Here is a 19238-nt window from a genome sequence, read left to right as displayed (position 1 = left end):
TGATACTTATTAGCTATAATGATGTACAATGGTATGCATTAGAAGTTGTAGGAGCTGAAATTGACAGTACCCTATCTAGTCTACTAGTTGAGTTCAAGGAGTTGTTTGATGAACCTACTCCACTTCCTCCATCTAGAGGGGTATTTAATCACAGAGTGGTGTTGCACCAGGGTACTAAACCTATTAACAAAAGGACTTACATATATCCATCAGTTGAGAAGAATGTGATAGAAACCTTGGTTAATCAGATGTTGGATTAAGGTATCATTCAACCAAATTGCAGCCCTTATGCTACACCTGTGGTATTGGTAGGGAAGAAAGATGGTAGATGGAGGTTATGTGTTGATTATAGAGACCCCAATAAGGCCACAATGAAGAACAAATTTTCCATTCCATTAGTAGAAGACTTATTGGATGAACTAGGAGGGTCCAAGATTTTCAGTAAGATAGATCTCGGGTCTGGTTATCACTAACTGAGAATGGCTACTGAAGACATACTTAAGACTGCATTTAGGACTCATTCAGGCCACTATGAGTACCTTGTTATGCCTTTTGGGCTATCTAATGCATTTGCAACTTTTCAAGGCTTGATAAACTTAGTTTTTTAGCTTTTTTGAGGAAGTTTGTGTTTTTTTTTTTTTTATGATATCCTGATTTACAGCAAGACTTTAGAGAACCATGTGTGGCAACTGAGTGTTTTTCAAGAAATGAAGAAACATCATTTGTTTGCTAAACAAAGTAAGTGCTTCTTTGGGGTGAGAAGAATGAATATTTAGGGCATTTTATCACAGAAGGAGTCTCTACTGATGCCAAAAAATAGAATCTATCAAGAACTGGCCTATTCCTACAAATTTGAAACAATTGAGAGGATTCATTGGGTTAGCAGGGTATTATAGAAGGTTCATCTACGGCTTTGGTGTGATATGTAAACCCTTGCATGACTTATTAAAGAAGGACAACTTCAAATGGTCTCAATAAGCTACTGATGCATTTGAAAAGCTCAAGTTAGCCTTTACTACTACACCTGTATTGGCCTTACCTGATATGACCAAAACCTTTGTAGTTGAGATTGATGCAAGTGGCTATGGAATTGGTGTTGTATTGATGCAACAAGGCCACCCTATAGCCTTTATTGGCAAAGCTTTATCTCCGAAGCATGCATCATTATCCGTATATGATAGGGAGTTACTAGCTATGGTACATATTGTGACTAAATGGTCTCAATATCTTTTGGGACAGAAATTTGTTATTAGAACTGATTAGAAGGCCCTAAAGTTCCTGATTAAATAGAAGTTACATACCAGTTCCCAAATGATGTGGCTAACCAAGCTTATGCTCTTTGATTATACCATTGAGTATAAGAAGGGAGTAGAAAATAAAGTTGTTGATGCCCTCTCTAGAGTATCAAATTGCTAAGCTCTTATCTTTGGTCATTTCTAATACCAGCTCTTGACCTTTTACAAGCCATTGAGGAAAGTTGGGAAACTGATGTAGAATTGAAGGCTCTCATTGACCAGTTACAAGCAAAGGCGAATTCAGGATTTAAAGTTTGTGGGTTCCCTACATTAATAAAAATAAAAAAACTAGTAGCTAAGGGGATTTGAACCCACAACCAAGAGGTCAATAAAACATTTACAAACCCATCTACTCTACTAGACCAACAACACACTTTGTTTATGGGTTTCCAATTTATAATTTTTATATATTTACTAGATTTCTCTATATAAATATTAGTTCCGCATGAAAGTTAGTGGGTTTCCAGGAACCCCCACCCGACACTCTGGACCTGCCCCTGGTTACAGGCTGATCCCATTAGTTCTTCCTAGTTCACATGGAGCAATAATCAACTCACGAGGAAAGGTGGACTGGTTATTGGCAAATCAGATCAATTAAGGAAGAACATTAGGATTTTTTGGCACTCCACTGCTCAGGGTGGTCACTTTGGTGTTGATTCTACATTGAAGAGGTTGCTAACTCTTTTTTACTGGTAAGGTTTGAGGAAGGATGTAAAGTTGTTTGTACAGAGATGTGATGTGTGTCAGAAAAATAAAGCTGATTTAGCTGCTTATCCTGGTTTACTACAACCACTTCCAATTCCTGAGGTTGTATGTGTCCCAAAACAGCATGGACTTCATAGATGGTCTGCCTAAATCACATGGCTATGAGGTCATTCTGGAGGTAGTTGACAGGCTAAGTATGGCCATTTCATTCCCTTGAAACACCCTTATACTGCAAAATATGTGGCTAAGGTGTTTATGGATGTCATAGTAAGGCTACATGGTCTTCCTGATACCATCACTAGAGATAGGGATGCTGTGTTCTTAAGCACTTTTGGCAAGAGTTGTTCTCACTGCAAGGTGTTCAACTTAACATGTCATCTGCCTACCACCCTCAGTTTGATGGTTAGATTGAGGTCTTAAACAGGTGTTTAGAAACTTATTTGGATGTTTTGTGCTGAAGATGGTACTGGTTGGTTCACTTGCCTTCCCATGGCTGAATACTATTTATTATAGTACTAGCCATCGTTCTGCAATTAACCTCACCCCATATGAGGCTCTTTATGGTCGACCTCCCCCTCTACATCTCCCATACCTCCCTGGTGAGTCTTCTTCTACTGAAGTAGATCAAACTCTTCTGAACAGAGAATTGAAACTTCAGCTTCTTAAACACCATCTTGTAAGGGCTTAACACAAGATGATACAACAAGCAGATAGTCATAGATGTGATAGGGTCTTTGCTGTTGGGGATTGGGTCTATTTCAAGGTGCAACCTTACAAGCAAGTGAGTATTTCAGCTCAACCCTTCCAAAGTTGGCTGCAAGATATTATGGGCTTTTCCAGATTTTGAAAAGAGTGGGACCTGTTGCTTACACATTGCTGTTTCCAGCTTCAGTCAAGATCCATCCAACTGTGCATGTCTCATTGTTGAAGAGGTGTTATGAAGTACCTTCCCAAATTGCCTACCCTCCCACTACTGATGTTGCTAGTCCTCATTGCCCTGATACTGAAGCTATACTACAGAGAAGGATGGCGAAGAAGGGTAATAAAGCTGTTGCACAGGTGTTGGTTTAGTGGCAGGGAGTACCAGCAGATGCTTCTACCTGGGAGTTTCTTACTGTCCTTAGGACTAGATTTCCTGATACCAGATGGGGGAAGTACTGATACAAATATTTTAGGAAAGTAGTTACACTGTTACTGTTAACATTGCAGGATATTAGTTACACAGTGGAATCGCCACTGTTGACAGTTCAAGTAGTTAGTTAGTGAGCCATGTCAGCAAAGTAGCTAGTGAGGCAGTTGGTCACAATTGATTAGTGATAGTCTGCTAGTATGAATCATTGTAATTCCATTCAATGAAGTTATCAATCAAATAGTACAATTCAGTTTCTACACTAACTTCTCTTCTTCATTTCTTATCTTCCATTCCTTATTGAGATATTTCACTCAAATTCACTCGAGCTTCTCGTAAGTTTCTTGAATTTTGTTATCAGTTTGAAGCCGCTAGAATTGGGGATCCATGGGTCTGTCCAAACTTTAATATTTTCTCCAGATCCTACCTCTCATCTAATACCTTTTTATAAAAAATCTCTATCCCAAATAATACTCTTTCATATCAAAGAACTGGCAGTAAGGGCAAATTGATAGATTTAAAAGCGACTAATCTTATAGGCCATAATACCTATTAAGAACTCGCAGAAGAGCACGTGTCTTTGAGAAAAGAAATATGATGAAAGTATTTACTTTAGAATATTCTAAAAAAGTAGGGAATCTTCTTGGGTCAAAATTCGCATAGCGAGTTCAGCTAACAACGCTTGACTAAGGGTTTTTATTCTCTAAATCCTATAGCCTTTTTAGATTTTGCTTAACAAAGTGTCCCCCATTTTTCAAAACGCATTTTCCTCATGTCCTCATTATGCTCCCAATAGAAGTTAGAGAAAATAGTCGTGATCTCCTTACACAAAGTATCCGAAAAATGACGAAGCATAAGAAGGCATAGCGAATAAGATAGATTTAAGCATCACCTCTTTTCCTGCATGACTCCAAAAAAGTATTTTTACACCCTTTTATCTTCATCTTCACCCTATCTTTGATAAACTTTAATATTATTTCTCCGACCTTCCAACTGCTGCAGGTAACCCAAGATATAATCCTAAATCATTACTATGTAGTTGTCCAAGCCCCGCAATAATCTCATCCTTATCAAGATCAGAAGTATTTTTACTAAAGAAAATCGCAAATTTAGCAAAGCTCACCTTTTGACCCCAACACTCCTCATAGATTCTTAAAATTTCTGAGATTTTTGCAGGAGCATTCTAAATATTAGCATTATTACAAAAGAGAAAGAATCATCAGCAAAATATAAATGGTTAACTGTAGGTCCAACTCTTAACTAAGTTAAGCCTTGTATGTCCCCACACAATTCTGCTTGATTTAGAAGTCTCGAAAGACCTTCAACACATAATAGAAAAGATATGGAGACAAAGGGTCCGTCCTTTATTAGGTTTCACTTTCCCAGCTATTTCCCCATTAAGTAGTAGTGATATATTGCATAATCCAAATAACAAAAGTTCCATGAAAGCCCATTCTAAGAAGTGATTTGTGGATATAAAACCACCCAGCTTGATTGTAAACTTTGGCCATATCCAATTTCAAAGCCAAGTACTTTTGTTTCCCCCGTCTTTTATTCTTACAAAGATGAATATATTCATGTGCTAGCACAATATTATCTAGTATATTTATCTTTTTTCAAATAAAAACAGATTGATTTGAAGAAACAATATTAGGAAGATAAGCTTTGAGCCTCATAACTATAATTTGGCAATAATTTTATACACAGTAGAGCATAAGCTTATGGGTTTGAGTTGATTAATATCCCTAGAATTTTTAACTTTAAGGGTTATCTATATCTTTGTCGTTAGCAAACTATCTCATATTGCCTTTACTTCTAATGGTGCTTCACCCTGAAATATAACAGATGCGATTATTAAAAGCAAATTTGGATATTTTTCTAAAATATTTTGACACATGGAAATAACCTGGTATATGTTGGAGCTCTATTAAAGTCAAGAATAAATGCAAGTTGATTTACCATCTATAAGAGTATGAATATATCCAAAGTATAACTATATTCAAATTAAGATTTTGCGTAGAGAAGGGGTTAATTTGGACCTTTTCCTTTAGGAAATCTAGTTTAACTTCGTATATGAACATTGTTGGTTTATATGCTTATAAATGTTTTTTACATTGTTACTGAACTTTTACCTTTAATAACATGTTAGTTACCATTTATATCAAAATTACCAATAATATTTGTCATAGAGATTTACGCGTAGTTACTCTATAAGTGATCTGAGATGCGCCAGAAATATCTCTTACACCGTGTATGAAATTTACTCTTAACTAAGATCAGAAGAAGATCACGAGATTTATGAGTGAGATGAAAAAAGAGCTGTTAGTGGGTCGACAGGGTGGAAGGTGGGTTGCATTGCTTCTTGGAGGTGGAACTATAATTTCTGACCTGACAACAGTGGCTCGATGAGTATCGTTAATTTCAAAACACTAATGTTTACAAAATTCAAATTTCAAAGAAAAATATATCATAGTAGAGTAATAAAATTTCTAGATTTAACTTTTTTGTAAGTTAACACAGTTTTTTGTACACTTCAAGTGCATATAATATGTTACAGTATCTTATTTTTTAGACTACTACTGTTTTATTGCGAGCATGTAGGTATAATTGTCTTTTAGGTAAAAATGTGAACTCATAAAGTTAAACAGGTTGACTTGATAATTATGTTTTAAGTAACTAACTTTTGCCTCTTTGTAATAATCTCTCACTGATGGAAGAAAAGCACATTACCATCTATTATGAAAATTTTCATTTGTATCATTTGTTGCTTTCTGAATCGATTATTTTTGCGCCAGAAGTGGTTTTGTATCATTACCATCTTTAAGTCTCTCTGGGGGAAATTTCTTTGTTAATTTAGAAAACTTGATTCAGGTGGTACAAGCTGTGGAAGAAGTTTATCCTGATTTGGGCTATATATTCAACTTTTTTTACACCGATGGAGTTTGCATTCTTCAAGGGATTGCCCAGGAAACTATTTCTTTTAGACATTTGTGGTCAAATTGCGTTTCTTGTCGACATAGTCATACAATTCTTTGTAGCCTACAGAGATAGTCAGACATACAATATGGTGTATAGACGAACCCCTATTGCTCTTCGGTTAGTCCCCTTCTCACTTCTAACTTACTATTTTGCACAAGAGGGGCAGTGACGGAACCTATGCAATCAGGCCAAATCCTTTTTATACATGTAAAAAACAAGTAGTAGATAAAGTACGATATACATTTTGAAAGCACACATCTCTAAATTCTGAATCCATCACCGAAGAAAATTGCAACAGAATGTATCCCTTTATGTAAGTTAGCTGATCTTCTCTTGTTGCAGGTACTTGAAATCTCATTTTATCTGGGATGTTCTCAGTTGCATGCCATGGGATAACATTTATAAGGTAATTCCGCTTACTATGTTTAGTAACTTCTTACACCCAACATCCTACATAACATAGTTAAGAGCACAAGATTAAGGACATTTTGATATATTACCTACAACTTTAGTTTAAGACCAAAACACTCAAAAGTTTCTTTATTAAGAGCACAAGATTCAAAGGACATTTTGATACATTACATACATCAATAGTTTAAGACCAAAACACTCAAAATTTTCTTTATTTTTTATAACTTTGTGCCGAGTAAACTAAGGCAAACAAATTGAACTGGACAGAGTATTCGTTTCTAAATCCTCTCTCTATCATCATGCTTTTAGAGTTATCATAATAAAAATCACACTTCTAATTTTGTAGCATAATTTAATCAATCAATCAATCTTTTATTTGATTTGGAGATCAACCAAATGTTTTAATACATGCAAAGCTAACATTTCTTTGGCAGTTAAGTGAGAATATGATTTTAATTATAAAACCAACAATAAGGAGGAATGAAAATGGTATTGTGTGACTTTCATTTAAGATTTTGGAGATTGATAAACTTGTTTGGATACAACTTTTTTTTTTCACATTCTCAGGCGTGTATATGTAAGCATCCATTCTTAAGTGGTTCAGAGATATAATTCTGCTTAAATAAATTGAGAAAGCTTACTTGTCTTAATATGCTCCTCTCTACTTTATTTCCTATTTCTTTTACCCTTGGTGAATACCAAAGTTTTAACTGAGTTGATACCTGCATTTCATGTTAATTACTTGAATCGAAGTGTTGCTTTTCTTTTTTTTTTTCTTTTAACTAAAGCTGTTCCTTTTGAAATATCAGGCTTCTGGCGGAAAAGAGGGAGTGAGATACCTTTTATGGATTAGGTTGAGCAGGGTGCGCAGAGTTACTGACTTTTTCCAGAAGATGGAGAAAGATATTCGGATCAATTATCTCTTCACTAGGATTGTAAAGCTTATCACCGTTGAACTATATTGCACACATACAGCAGCTTGCATCTTTTACTTTTTGGCAACTACTCTGCCTAAAGAGAAAGAAGGCTACACATGGATTGGGAGTTTGACCCTGGGAGATTACAGTTATTCGAACTTTAGAGAGATTGATCTCTGGAGGCGGTACATCACTTCTCTGTACTTTGCCATTGTCACTATGGCAACTGTGGGTATGTCTATCGCTCTCTTTCTAGTATCACTGTCAAAATAATCTGAAAAACATATTCCAGTTATATTGGAGATGAAATTAGAAGGCTGATGATGTATATGGAATCCACAATACGCAAGTCATCACAAATTACTTAGACGATTCACCAGAGTTAGTTGTTTTCCTCTATAAAATGGACTACTAGTTGTATTTTGTGACAGTTCGAGCAACAATCACGATTAAAGTTGGGTACTGGTTTTTATATCTGGGATTTCTGCCCCCTCTCCTAGATATTTTCTCTTTTCATAAGATAACTTCTTATAAAAAAAACTACTTCTTCCTTTCCATTTTGGGGGATAACAAGGAAAACAAATTTTTTTTGTCAAGCTGTCTTTGTCCTTTTCTCCTGATACCTGTTGTTATAGTTTGTCCTTGTAAAATGGAGGGTGCAGACATTTTGCCTGCTAAGATAGTTCTGATTTTGTATCATATGATATAAGTTGTGACTCTAGATTTCATTTGATTATTATAAAGTTCTCAAACCCTGAAGTTGAAATTCAACTTGTGGCATTCTATATCCAGTACTAGAATTGAAACCTTTTCCCTCCAATTTTTGTTCATTTTTTGTCTTCTATAGACTAGAGTAAGTTCGGGATATATAAAAACCTGAATCAGATGTCTGAAAAATAGAAGTATCATCAACTGCAGGTTTGTAATAATACAGGCTACAAAGTAATCATGAGGTGTGACTGGTAGCATGACGGCAGTTTTACTGACAATGTTAGTGCTTGTCATATTAGGCTAAGTTGCACAGACTCTTTATTTCTGATGCTGCACCTGTGTCGGATTATCCAAAAATACATTACTTTTGGAGAATCCTACACGCACCCGTTGAAATTTTTGAAGAGTCCAAGCAACATAGATATTAAGTGCATGTGATAAATGACTTTTTGTCTTTTCAATCTATTCTGATCCTCTAAAGGTAGCGCTACACTTTATATACTTAAATTTCCTAAATAATTGCTCTTATCCATTTATTCCAATACTTCTGCATGTTTCGAGCTTAGTATTTGAGCTGAATGCATGACACCCAGTCGATCTCAATAGTGTTTTAGAGATGTCCTGTTATCTTTATTTACAAATGATCAATTTGGCAGCATAAAGATAAGTAGTCTGAAATATTGAATAATTGACCATGCGCGTCAAGCTATCACTAGTACCATGAATGTGATCTTCTCTACATCCCCTCCCTTGCACCAAGAAAAAGATAAAAAAAGAAACAAAAGAACAGGAAGACAGCACAGATGCTGTTGATGACACTGCTACTTTATATAGTTTTGGATTAACATAGTGAGTCTTTGTTGGTGAAGAGACAAACAACGAAAAAATTTTGTTTTTGGGTAATGGGGCTAATATAACCAGACGAAATTGTTTGAAGTCTATATAAAAGAAGCAAGTTGTTTTGAAGTGGTACTCATCCGCTTTAAAGGAAGGTTTCTTTTCCTTCTTCATGCTACTTATGAATTTGGCCAGTACTCATGCCATTCTTTTTGTACATTTTCTGGATATGTAGTCACATCCTCCTATTATTAGAAGATGTCTCTTGGTTCTACAGGTTATGGCGACATACATGCAGTCAATCTGAGGGAAATGATATTCGTAATGGTTTATGTCTCTTTTGATATGGTTCTTGGTGCTTACCTGATCGGTAACATGACAGCATTGATTGTCAAGGGATCAAAAACCGTGCGATACAGGGATAAAATGACAGATCTTATGAACTATATGAACAGAAATAGACTCGGAAGGGATATTCGTAGTCAGATTAAAGATCACTTGCGATTACAATATGAAAGCACTTACACTGATGGAGCCGTTCTCCAGGACCTTCCCATCTCAATTCGTGCCAAGGTAATAAACAAAAGAAAACTTCTTCATATGTGTGCATTTTTCTCTATATTCGTATACTGTGGGACATTAGAGTCAGCTAGTTTGAAGACTTTGAATTGTGTGGTTTCTTTTCTGTTTTCCTCAGTATACTGTGCTACACTTGAACCATATGAGTTAATAACAAGTTAGTTTTCATTTGTTACTGATGGAGAGAATACTAGGATGTAAAGAAAGTGGCAGGTCTATAATCTACACACCATGAGTTCTGAAATATAAATCTAATTCTGCCTACTCGGGCAGTTGTTGCACCATTCGTGCAGGTCACTACTGATGCAACGAAGAATTTCTCTGCAGTTCTTTAATTCTGTTGCGAGAGATAATTTATTATCAAAAAAATTATTTGGTTGTGCTATTTTCGGAATTGTTAATAGGGTTGGAGCAGAAAGAGTTAGGTTTGCCAAACCCACAGAGCCTCTCTGCCTCTGGATCCATCACAGGGTAGAAAAAAATTATGCATTGTGACTTTAAGAGAAGCAAGATCAGTATGCATAATTTTATTTTCATTGGGGGTTATTGACTAGGGAATTTTGTTAGTTATCAAAAAGCACATTAACCACCTCTGTTAGCCCTTCTAAAGTTCGTATTTTTTCTTGCATATTATTTTGAGCCTTCCTTTGCATTCCTGATGCATATAACATTTTTTCAGCAATACTGTAACAAACTTCAACCTTTTTGCAGATATCCCAGACGTTATATCAGTCTTGCATTGAGAATATTCCTCTTTTCAGGGACTGCTCCTCTGAATTCATAAGTCAAATTGTAAGTTACTTTCTTGTCAATGGTTGTCTATTTTATCTCAAAACTGTGTTTCTATCCTTCTCTCTTTCCTGAAGAGATCCATCTCATTTTCATTCTAGTTAAAATCCATGATATTATATGATATATCTTTCCACAACCTCTAGGAAATGATGGCTTATATATGTCTTCATCTATTTTCTATATTGATCCACACCATATGTTCCACAATGAATCAGCTATAAATCTGAGACCCAGTTTTGCTCATGTTCTTAATTTGTGAAATTGTTTATCACTTTTACTTCTTCAATGTGCTTAAAGATTTCCTTTGCATCCAAGGACAGCAAGGTTTGGATCCTAGGTTGATAGCATATTTGCAGAAATGGTCCTTAGTAACTTTATGGATTTTTTCTGCATGTAGACACATTTTTCTGCCTGATCAACCTTCATTCACACTCAGCTGAACTAGAAACAACTTGACATGCATGCTTATTCTCTCCTCTCTTAATGTATGCTTTCGTCCTCACGCCTGTCTGTGTGCTTTTGACTGAGTCTTTATTAAAGAAAGTGAAGGAAATCTAGGGCTGAGGGGAAATTACTGTTTTCTGTGAAAAATTTTCAGGTAACTCGAGTGCGTGAAGAATTTTTTCTTCCAGGAGAAGTGATCATGGAACAGGGACATGCTGTGGACCAACTTTATTTTGTCTGTCATGGTGTCCTGGTACACTTTTCTACCATTATTATTGCTGCTCTGCATTTTCTAGCATGCAACTTTTATGTTATAATAAGCTTACATTTATTTGTCATCTTAGAAAAAGTATATTCTACCATATGTTAGCTGTAGGTTTCCAGTCCTTGTTACTATCACTAGTTCTGGATCTATTGTGGACTTGGTTCCTTAGCTGCATCTGTGCAGCTAGGAAATTGTTAGACTGTGATGATGTGATTAGAAACTCTAGAAATGGAGGAAAAATAGCTATATACCTGCTCTCTGGTTTCCTTTGCTCCATATCTTCCGCAAATCTTTTAACTGCTGACATATTAATTTACTTATGGAATTGAGCTGCAGAAATATTGCGAGACTCATTGTGGTTGTTTTGATCCAGGAGGAAATTGGTATAGGGGAAGATGGCTCAGAAGAAAAAGTAGCACTTCTTGAGCCTAATAGTTCCTTTGGAGAAATATCCATTCTTTGCAACATTCCGCAACCATATACTGTTCGTGTTTGGGAACTATGCAGACTCATACGGATTGATAAGCAGTCATTTTCAAATATTTTGGAGATCTATTTTCATGACGGGAGAAGAGTCTTGATGAACTTACTAGAGGTAATCTGTCGTAGGCGGCAGTCCATACTCCATCGATGGCTTCTGTTTCTCTCTTGGTAGTAGTACAAGAGTTCACTAGAAAAGTACATCTGGATTAGTAAGTTAATAGATGTTACTTGTTTTTCTCCTTCTGGAAATTAACTTCTTTTGAGTCGGAAGTTCTTATGCCCTCAAATGGTCTTAAAGCAGCCTTAACTGACAGGGAAAGGATTCTGATCTTCGTGTGAAGCAACTGGAGTCAGATATAGCATTCCATATTGGGAAACAAGAGGCTGAACTTGCTTTGAAATTGAATAGTGCGGCTTATTATGGTGATTTGCACCAGCTGAAGAGTCTGATTCGAGCTGGAGCTGATCCCAACAAGAAAGATTATGATGGAAGATCACCTCTGGTATGATCTTTGATAATAGAAAAATATCGTTTTTCGGGTTCATTACTTCTTGATATTTCAACGAGTAGCTTCTTTTTTAAGTTCTTTTCTGAGCAACTATTGAACTCTTGTGAAATCACAGGCATTTGAGTGTTTATCAGTCCATCAGTGAGTTGTTCACAATGAGTTGTTTGTTTTCCTAGCTCATGAATTTGTTTCTTGAGTGTGCAAATTATGCTGCATGGTTTGGTAGGATTTAGCTGTAAGTTATAGCATATATGATTCTGCAGGCATTATTAGTTGACGTTTCAGATGCTTCTTCTATCACCATACTGATTCTGTCTTTAAGAAAAATAACCAAAGGAATGATTGTAAAAGGAAGGGTAAATATCAGAAGAGTGAAAAATTATTCCTAATCAAGGCGTTGTTTATGAACAGCATCTTGCAGCAGCCAAAGGATATGAAGACATTTCTTTTTTCCTTATCCGAGAAGGTGTTGATCTCAATGCTTCAGGTATGTTTTATAGCCTGTATTTCACCTGTGAACTTACTTGTTCTTAGATATTTATTGCAACTAATGCTTTTTGTCAAATAGACAACTTTGGAAACACCCCGCTCTTTGAAGCTATCAAGAATGGACACGATCTTGTTGCTTCTTTACTTGTTAAGGAAGGTGCTTTCTTGAAGATTGAAAATGCCGGTAGCTTCTTGTGTACGTTGGTTACAAAAGGGGATTCAGATCTACTAAGAAGGCTGTTGTCCAATGGTGTTGATCCAAACTCCAAAGACTATGATCACCGAACACCACTCCATATAGCGGCTTCTCAAGGTTTACTCACGATGGCGAGATTGCTCCTGGGAGCTAGTGCTTCAGTTTTCTCTGAGGACAGGTACCAGTTAATTCTTTATTGCTAGATTATTGTGGTCACTCCTTAAAATCAGTGTGCAATCTTTAGTTTAGAGCAACCAGCTTGGGATTGAAGAGTTATTATGTCTAAATTCTTGCATCCTTTAACAGTGGACCTTAATACTTCATTTTGTGGTGGAGAAGGTTTTCAACTTTTTTTTTTGTCATCGGTGATATTTACAAAGTTGCAATTGTCTTTTATATATGATTATTTGAGAATATGAGGAATGCATGTAACAAATGAATGCTTTAGAAATCAACTCTGAATTTTCTCATCAGTGAATTCGAAGTTGCACTAATTGCTTTTCATATTTTACCTGTGATGGACTAAATGAGACGATTCAGAAAAATGAGAATGACTTCTCAAATATTAGGAAGTTCTCAACACAATTTTCTTTAGGTAAAACCTGTTCTTTTAAAAAAAAAAATCGTTGATGACCTGGATGAGATTACTGTCAAGTTCATCCCTGTTCAAGCTCAAAATGCCTTGAATCATACATGATCATTGGTTAAATGGGTAGGTTTGTTTCATATTGAGCTTATTAGATCATTAGTCAATTCATTTCTTGAGCTTGGTGTAGTGTCTTTCCTTCAAGTTTTTCAGGGTACTCGAGGTTAATATATCATTGTGGTTTACCTGTATTAGCTGAATTGTGCATATCTGTACTCATTTTGCAAGTACGGCTTGCCACTTAAAGCGTAAAGGAAACTTGTTATGTTGCAGATGGGGAAATACTCCATTTGATGAAGCTCGACTAAGTGGAAACAATCAGTTGATCAAGCTTCTGGAAGAAGCAAAATCAGCTCAAATATCAGGATTCCCTAGTGTTTCACACGAGATCTCAGGTATCGCATAAGCGACACCGTCACTAAAGGCAGTGGAATATATTTCTGTTTAGGAGATTAAATTATATCCTTTTTGTGGTACCACTGCTTATTTTATCTGGGACACTCCCTTGTTCCACTTGCTTTCCCTTTACCAGTGACCTATAACAAAAATGCCAAGAAACAATAAAAACTGACTTGATGAGGAACAAGAAAAGCGTTAACTTAATATTCATTTTTACCTATAGGTCATCCCCCCACCCCACCCCCACCCCACCCCCACACACACACCCCACCTCAAATTTTGGTACTGTAGGTAATCATCACTCTTCTTACAAAAAAACGAACAACGGGGACTGTAACTTCTTGTCAGCTAAAGTTCCTCTTGTCACTAGCTACATTGTTACTTATACCAAAAACAAAAAAATCATTTTATTAGCTGAACTGTTTCAAGCTTGCTAACCATATAATCTCCGTGCATAACAGAAAAAAAACACCTGCGGAAGTGTACTATATTCCCTTTCCACCCATGGGAGCCCAAGGACCTCAGGAAGCATGGTGTTGTACTGTGGGTACCTATGAGTATGGAAGAGCTCATTGCCTCAGCTTCGGAACAGCTGAACTTCCCATCCGTCTCTTGTATTTTATCAGAAGATGCAGGTAAAATTCTTGATATAGATATGATTTCTGATGGTCAGAAGTTGTACCTGATCAGTGAAACAACTTGAGAATACCTCGTCTACATATAATTACCCCGTACAGCTTTTGGGTTTGTGTATATTGTCAGCCAAGTTGAAGATGAAATAAAATACTTAAACTCACTTCTGCTGAGTGATGATATTGCAATGAGGCATCTTCCCACTGTAGCAATTTATGCTTCTCGACTTGAATGTTGTTTGTAGTGATTTGGTACTTGTACCTTGCAATAGCAATTTCTGCTGTTGTAACATGAAGTCTTAAGTTTTACCATACAAGGCTGTTTTTGCGGCAGGATGCCGTTACTGCAATGTTTCTATAGTTGTCAAAAATTGAAGTGAGATTCCATGTTCTGTTGGCACTTTTCTATTTTACTCCAATTGTCTTGAAATCCTATATTTACTCTATTGAAGTTTGTACATGGAATCAACAACTTCAAAAATATTCTTATAGTACCCCATCAGTGTTTATTCCCTGGACCTTGCTTACATGGGATGCTTCTGTTAGTGTTTATATGACACGATCAAACTGTATATGACCACATGGGTTGAAATTTTTTGCAACCCCATGAAAGTGATGTTAGCTCACCAGTAGACAAAACAATGTGTTATGTCATATGCTATTGTCTTTTTGTGGTGCCCGTAAAATGGCTTCAGTCTTTCCCCACTAATTCTGGTGGGAGCTTTCTTCTAATTCAGCGCTCTATAATGGTCAAGCCAATTCCAAGCTTTCCTTTGCTAAATTCTCCTTCATGTTATTCCTTCTTGGACAAAGTAATATATACAGTGTTAGAAGTCATCGCTTTGTCTAGCGAGGGTTATAGGTGAAAACATGTGCTTCAAACAATGACGCACAAAATGATCCAAATGGCAGCCTTCGGATTCTTTGATTCTCAATTGGAGGGATTTGATTTGTATTGGCATTATTTTACGTTGATGCTGAAATCCGTTATTTTAATTGCGACTTGATAATTATAGTACTAGATCCATACATGTAAGATATTCTAATTTGTTTGTACATTGTGTGCTTCACTTTCTTTCGTAACTATTGCTTGGAAATAGCTTTGCCAAATTCCAATGACCTAATTGACCTATGAGTCCAATTTCACATTTTCAATATGGGTGCTTCATCCATGAACAAGAAGTTTTGGTTCTGTAGCCCCTTACAAATTTTTTAGTTTTATGTCGTTTTCACGAGAGATTTCATTTTTCCAGTTATGAGAATGAAAAGGTCATTTTCTTCTATTCAACATAAGTGGCCGAATGAGATCATTTCCTCATGAAGGTACAATCTTATGCTCTAAATATGGAATCTGGTTTTTGGCATTATCACCAGAAAATATAAAAGCTAACCAGGATTTGGTCCACAAACATAACAACTCATACTAAGTTACATCAAACTGTTAGTTTATATCTGGAGATGTCATCTAAAACGAATCGGTAATAAAAAGAAAAAAACATTAGTCCTGAAAGAAACCTCCTTTTTTACTTCTAACAAAGTAATATAGTAAGAGAAACATCTAATATTGTCACCAAGAATTCTTGAGTGGTTTCTCCAACAGTGCTGAAAGATACATCTCATTCAGCTCGGGGCCTCTGTCCAATTTTCGCCCAACGACCCACTTGACCTTATTGAACCCAATGCTCTCTATAAGGGGAACATAGAGTTGCGCAAATTGCTCACCAACACAGAAGAAATGGTCAAGCCAGAACAGCCCACCAGGCCGAAGCACTCTATAGATGTCGAAAAATAAGAAGTGGAGCAGTGTTGTTGGTATCCAATTACTCAACACATGCATTGAGTGCACTATATCTAATGTATTGTCAAAGAAAGGAAGTCTCTGTGAAATGCTTATATACAAAGGTATGACTCCTCTTGATGCTATAAATGTATTGAAAGGACCATTGAGATTCATTGATGTTGTTAATATTGTTATGTTCCTTTCTCTCATTCTTACAGCAAATGTAGCCACACCACCTCCAATGTCGAGTCCTGTTCTGATTGTACCAGGATTCTTCACTGCCAGTACTTCATCTATAGAGAAGTCAAGACCAGCTCCCTTTGTCGACAACCAACGGTTTTTCTCTCTACCATTGAGGTCAAAGCAGTCTTTGCAATCATCAAATCCTTTCTGAGTTTTCCTGTTGATGAGACATTCATAGTTTTTGCACGTATATGCTGTCCAAACCACAGATGAATCTGATGGTACTCTCCAAAAACCCTCAGGAAAAGGGTAAGGCTCAACATATTCCTTTTGAGCAGCAGGACGACATCTGCGGCGAGGGAGAGGCTCACAACCTGTAAAAAAAAAGGAGAGGAGATTTTGAGGAACAGATTGCTTAATTCCTCTCCTACTTGCACAATTATAGAGATTATCGATACAACCAGACCTCTCCCTAATAACATTTCACTGTAACGGACAAGTTTCTTTTGGAATCAATTTTTCATGTTATGTTATGCTACACGTTCTCTATAACCACATTTGCACTACAACAACCAAAAGTATCTGGACAAACGACGTTGTTATAGAGAGGTTTGACTATAAACACCTTTCCTATATCTACAAGGAACAGTCCCTTTCCACATTAACAATTTCTTAATTTCTTAACACAAACCTTTGAGAAGCAGCTTCTGTGCTAGGAGCTCATCATCAGGGCAAGAACCATTGACTCTGTATGACATGTAACGACGAAGTAAATCCGGAAACCTGGTACACGGATGCCCCACTGGAGGGATGATTTCGTCAGAATCAAAGTTTCTGCTGAATCCAAATGGTAGTTTATGTGGAGATGTGAAAGCAAGGAACTCAGATGGAAGGTCTAAATCAGCTGCTGGTTTATTAGATTCTTGAACATCATCACCTCTATTTGCTGCAGGCTCAACAACCAAAGGGATAGAAGTATTAAGTGATGAAACAGTGGCAATGGCATTATATGTTTGTTGGTATAGAGCACAAGAAGAGTTCTTAAAAGTGTTACAAATGAAAAAGGTGAGGAGATTTGAGGACACAAGAAGGAAGAAAAAGAACAGATTTGGGGAAAAAGTTCTTGGCTTATGAGATGAGTCCATGAGCTTTTTTCTTTTGGACAATAAAAAAGCTTTGTTCCCTTAAAAGTTTAATATGAAGTGTAGAGTGTAATGATAACTGGTATCTATATGCTTATAGATATAATATCCGGCATGTGAAGTGTTCTTTTCTAATTAATTTGAATTTAACTAGTATTTTCATCCTTAATTAAGGTGGATTATACCTCTACTGCCCTTCCTAGTTGGGGAGGTGTAATTATTGTATAGGTGAATCTAGCATCTTAAGTCAACTGAGTTGAGATTCAGCTAGTGTGAACTTATATATATCACTAAAAAAAATAAAGGAAACGTTTAACATATTCATACTTATCAAGTCAAACCTCAAACTTATGTGTGCTTCTTGTGATTGAATTTTTCCAATCTTATCCCTTTCTATAGATCCACTACTAAATGCGAGAGAAATGTTTTCCTAACCTTTTACAAATTGTTTTAGTTTTATGTTCTTTTTACATGAGATCTTATTTTTATATATCAAGATCCAAAAAGATTCTCCAAACCTCACTTATATAATTTCACCGGATATGTTATTGCTGTTGCTGCTAATCCTTGCTGATCCATCGTTAAATAGGATTAGTGATGGATAAGTTCCTTTTTCTTTCTTCGTGTGTAGTCATTTTTTTCATATATATGACTAGTCCGAACTGGAAGTAATGAGTTTACGTGGACCCACATAATACTGTCAGTAATAGATTAGTGAAGCAGGTGCTAGACATTGCAGAAACTACACATTTGTTTCATCACAAAAATCCAAGATCTGTTATTTTTATAGTTTCTTATATGTGAAGCAACATATAGGGCAACTAGCACATTTCCAACTTTAAGATGGACTTAGTGCATTTTTTAGTGTGTATTTATATAATACCCCATCCAGTTCATTATTTAAAAAAGAAATTTTCAATTTTACTCTTTATTCATTTTTACTTGTCTAATATATTAAAAATTATTATCCAACTTTACTCATCTAATTTGAAAAATCAAGATATAATGTTATTATGTGTCTATTTTGTCATTGTTAGTAGATACTATTCATTCTACAACACTTACATGATTTATAATTAATACGGATGATATAGTAAAAATACTTTTTGATTTATTATTTTTTAAGGGGTGTGCTAAGACAAATATATCAAGACCTAATATTGCCTCTGTTCAATAATATTTGTTCACTGTTAATTAACACACCATAAGAAACAATAAATAATAGAAGTAACTTTATTATATCGCCCTTTGAATATACTCTCTTCGTTTCTAAATAAGTGTATGTTTTGCCTTTGATTTTATTCCTAAATAAGTGCATGTTTAAGCTCTCAAGAATATTTTGATTATAATCTTCCTAATATGCACTTGTACCATTAATATCTAACTCTTCATATTAAATGTAATCAATGTCAACTTGAAAAAAGATATAAGTTTTATTTAGGGAAAAGTTGGTAAAATTACATTTTATTTTATAGGAGTTAGTGTTTCTTCTAATCTAAACTAAATAAATTTTTGACTCAATAAACACTGTTGAAGAAAAGAAATTAGAACATAAATTATACATTACTTTTATTTTTACCAATTTAGATATTATCAAACTATTCTTGAAATTTTAGTCATATTAAAATAAAGTTAATTACATCTTTTGAAACTAATAGTCTAGAAAGTGTAAATTAATGATAAAAATTGGGAGAAATTTCTAACATTTCTACTGA

General features: G+C 35.6%; 2 protein-coding genes across 4 annotated transcripts in view; one reads left to right on the top strand and one right to left on the bottom strand.

Moving 5' to 3' along the window:
- LOC107870960 (potassium channel SKOR) overlaps window positions 1-16320 on the top strand; it is a 32847-nt gene extending 16527 nt beyond the window's left edge. The window contains exons 3-15 of one of the 3 annotated variants that reach the window (XM_047413274.1): window positions 6001-6225; window positions 6451-6514; window positions 7329-7668; window positions 9262-9557; window positions 10275-10355; window positions 10954-11052; window positions 11438-11659; window positions 11862-12050; window positions 12468-12543; window positions 12625-12919; window positions 13661-13782; window positions 14248-14421; window positions 15672-16320. In XM_047413274.1, the coding sequence (XP_047269230.1) occupies window positions 6001-6225; window positions 6451-6514; window positions 7329-7668; window positions 9262-9557; window positions 10275-10355; window positions 10954-11052; window positions 11438-11659; window positions 11862-12050; window positions 12468-12543; window positions 12625-12919; window positions 13661-13782; window positions 14248-14421; window positions 15672-15739 (2251 nt within the window). In that variant the 3' untranslated portion in view covers window positions 15740-16320. Of the gene's footprint in view, window positions 1-6000; window positions 6226-6450; window positions 6515-7328; window positions 7669-9261; window positions 9558-10274; window positions 10356-10953; window positions 11053-11437; window positions 11660-11861; window positions 12051-12467; window positions 12544-12624; window positions 12920-13641; window positions 13783-14247; window positions 14790-15671 lie in introns of those variants that run through there. The other 2 variants (XM_016717679.2, XM_016717680.2) reach the window with 2 other exon arrangements.
- Window positions 15737-17676, bottom strand: LOC107870961 (probable methyltransferase At1g29790). Its single transcript, XM_016717681.2, has 2 exons — window positions 17073-17676; window positions 15737-16755 (listed from the first exon to the last, which is right to left on the bottom strand). The coding sequence occupies exons 1-2, from the start codon at window positions 17524-17526 to the stop codon at window positions 15986-15988; spliced, it is 1224 nt and encodes a 407-aa protein (XP_016573167.1). The 5' UTR covers window positions 17527-17676; the 3' UTR covers window positions 15737-15985.
- Between the last annotated feature and the right edge of the window lie 1562 nt (window positions 17677-19238).

Source organism: Capsicum annuum, chromosome 5 (assembly GCF_002878395.1).
Source record: "Capsicum annuum cultivar UCD-10X-F1 chromosome 5, UCD10Xv1.1, whole genome shotgun sequence".
Classification (NCBI taxonomy): Eukaryota; Viridiplantae; Streptophyta; class Magnoliopsida; order Solanales; family Solanaceae; genus Capsicum; species Capsicum annuum.
This window is presented reverse-complemented; position numbering and strand designations above follow the sequence as displayed.

Coding starts and splice junctions, on each gene's coding strand:
- LOC107870961 (XM_016717681.2), bottom strand. CDS start 17,526: ATGGACTCATCTCATAAGCCAAGAACTTTTTCCCCAAATCTGTTCTTT. Junction 16,756..17,072: donor ACAGAAGCTGCTTCTCAAAG/GTTTGTGTTAAG, acceptor TTTTTTTTACAG/GTTGTGAGCCTCTCCCTCGC.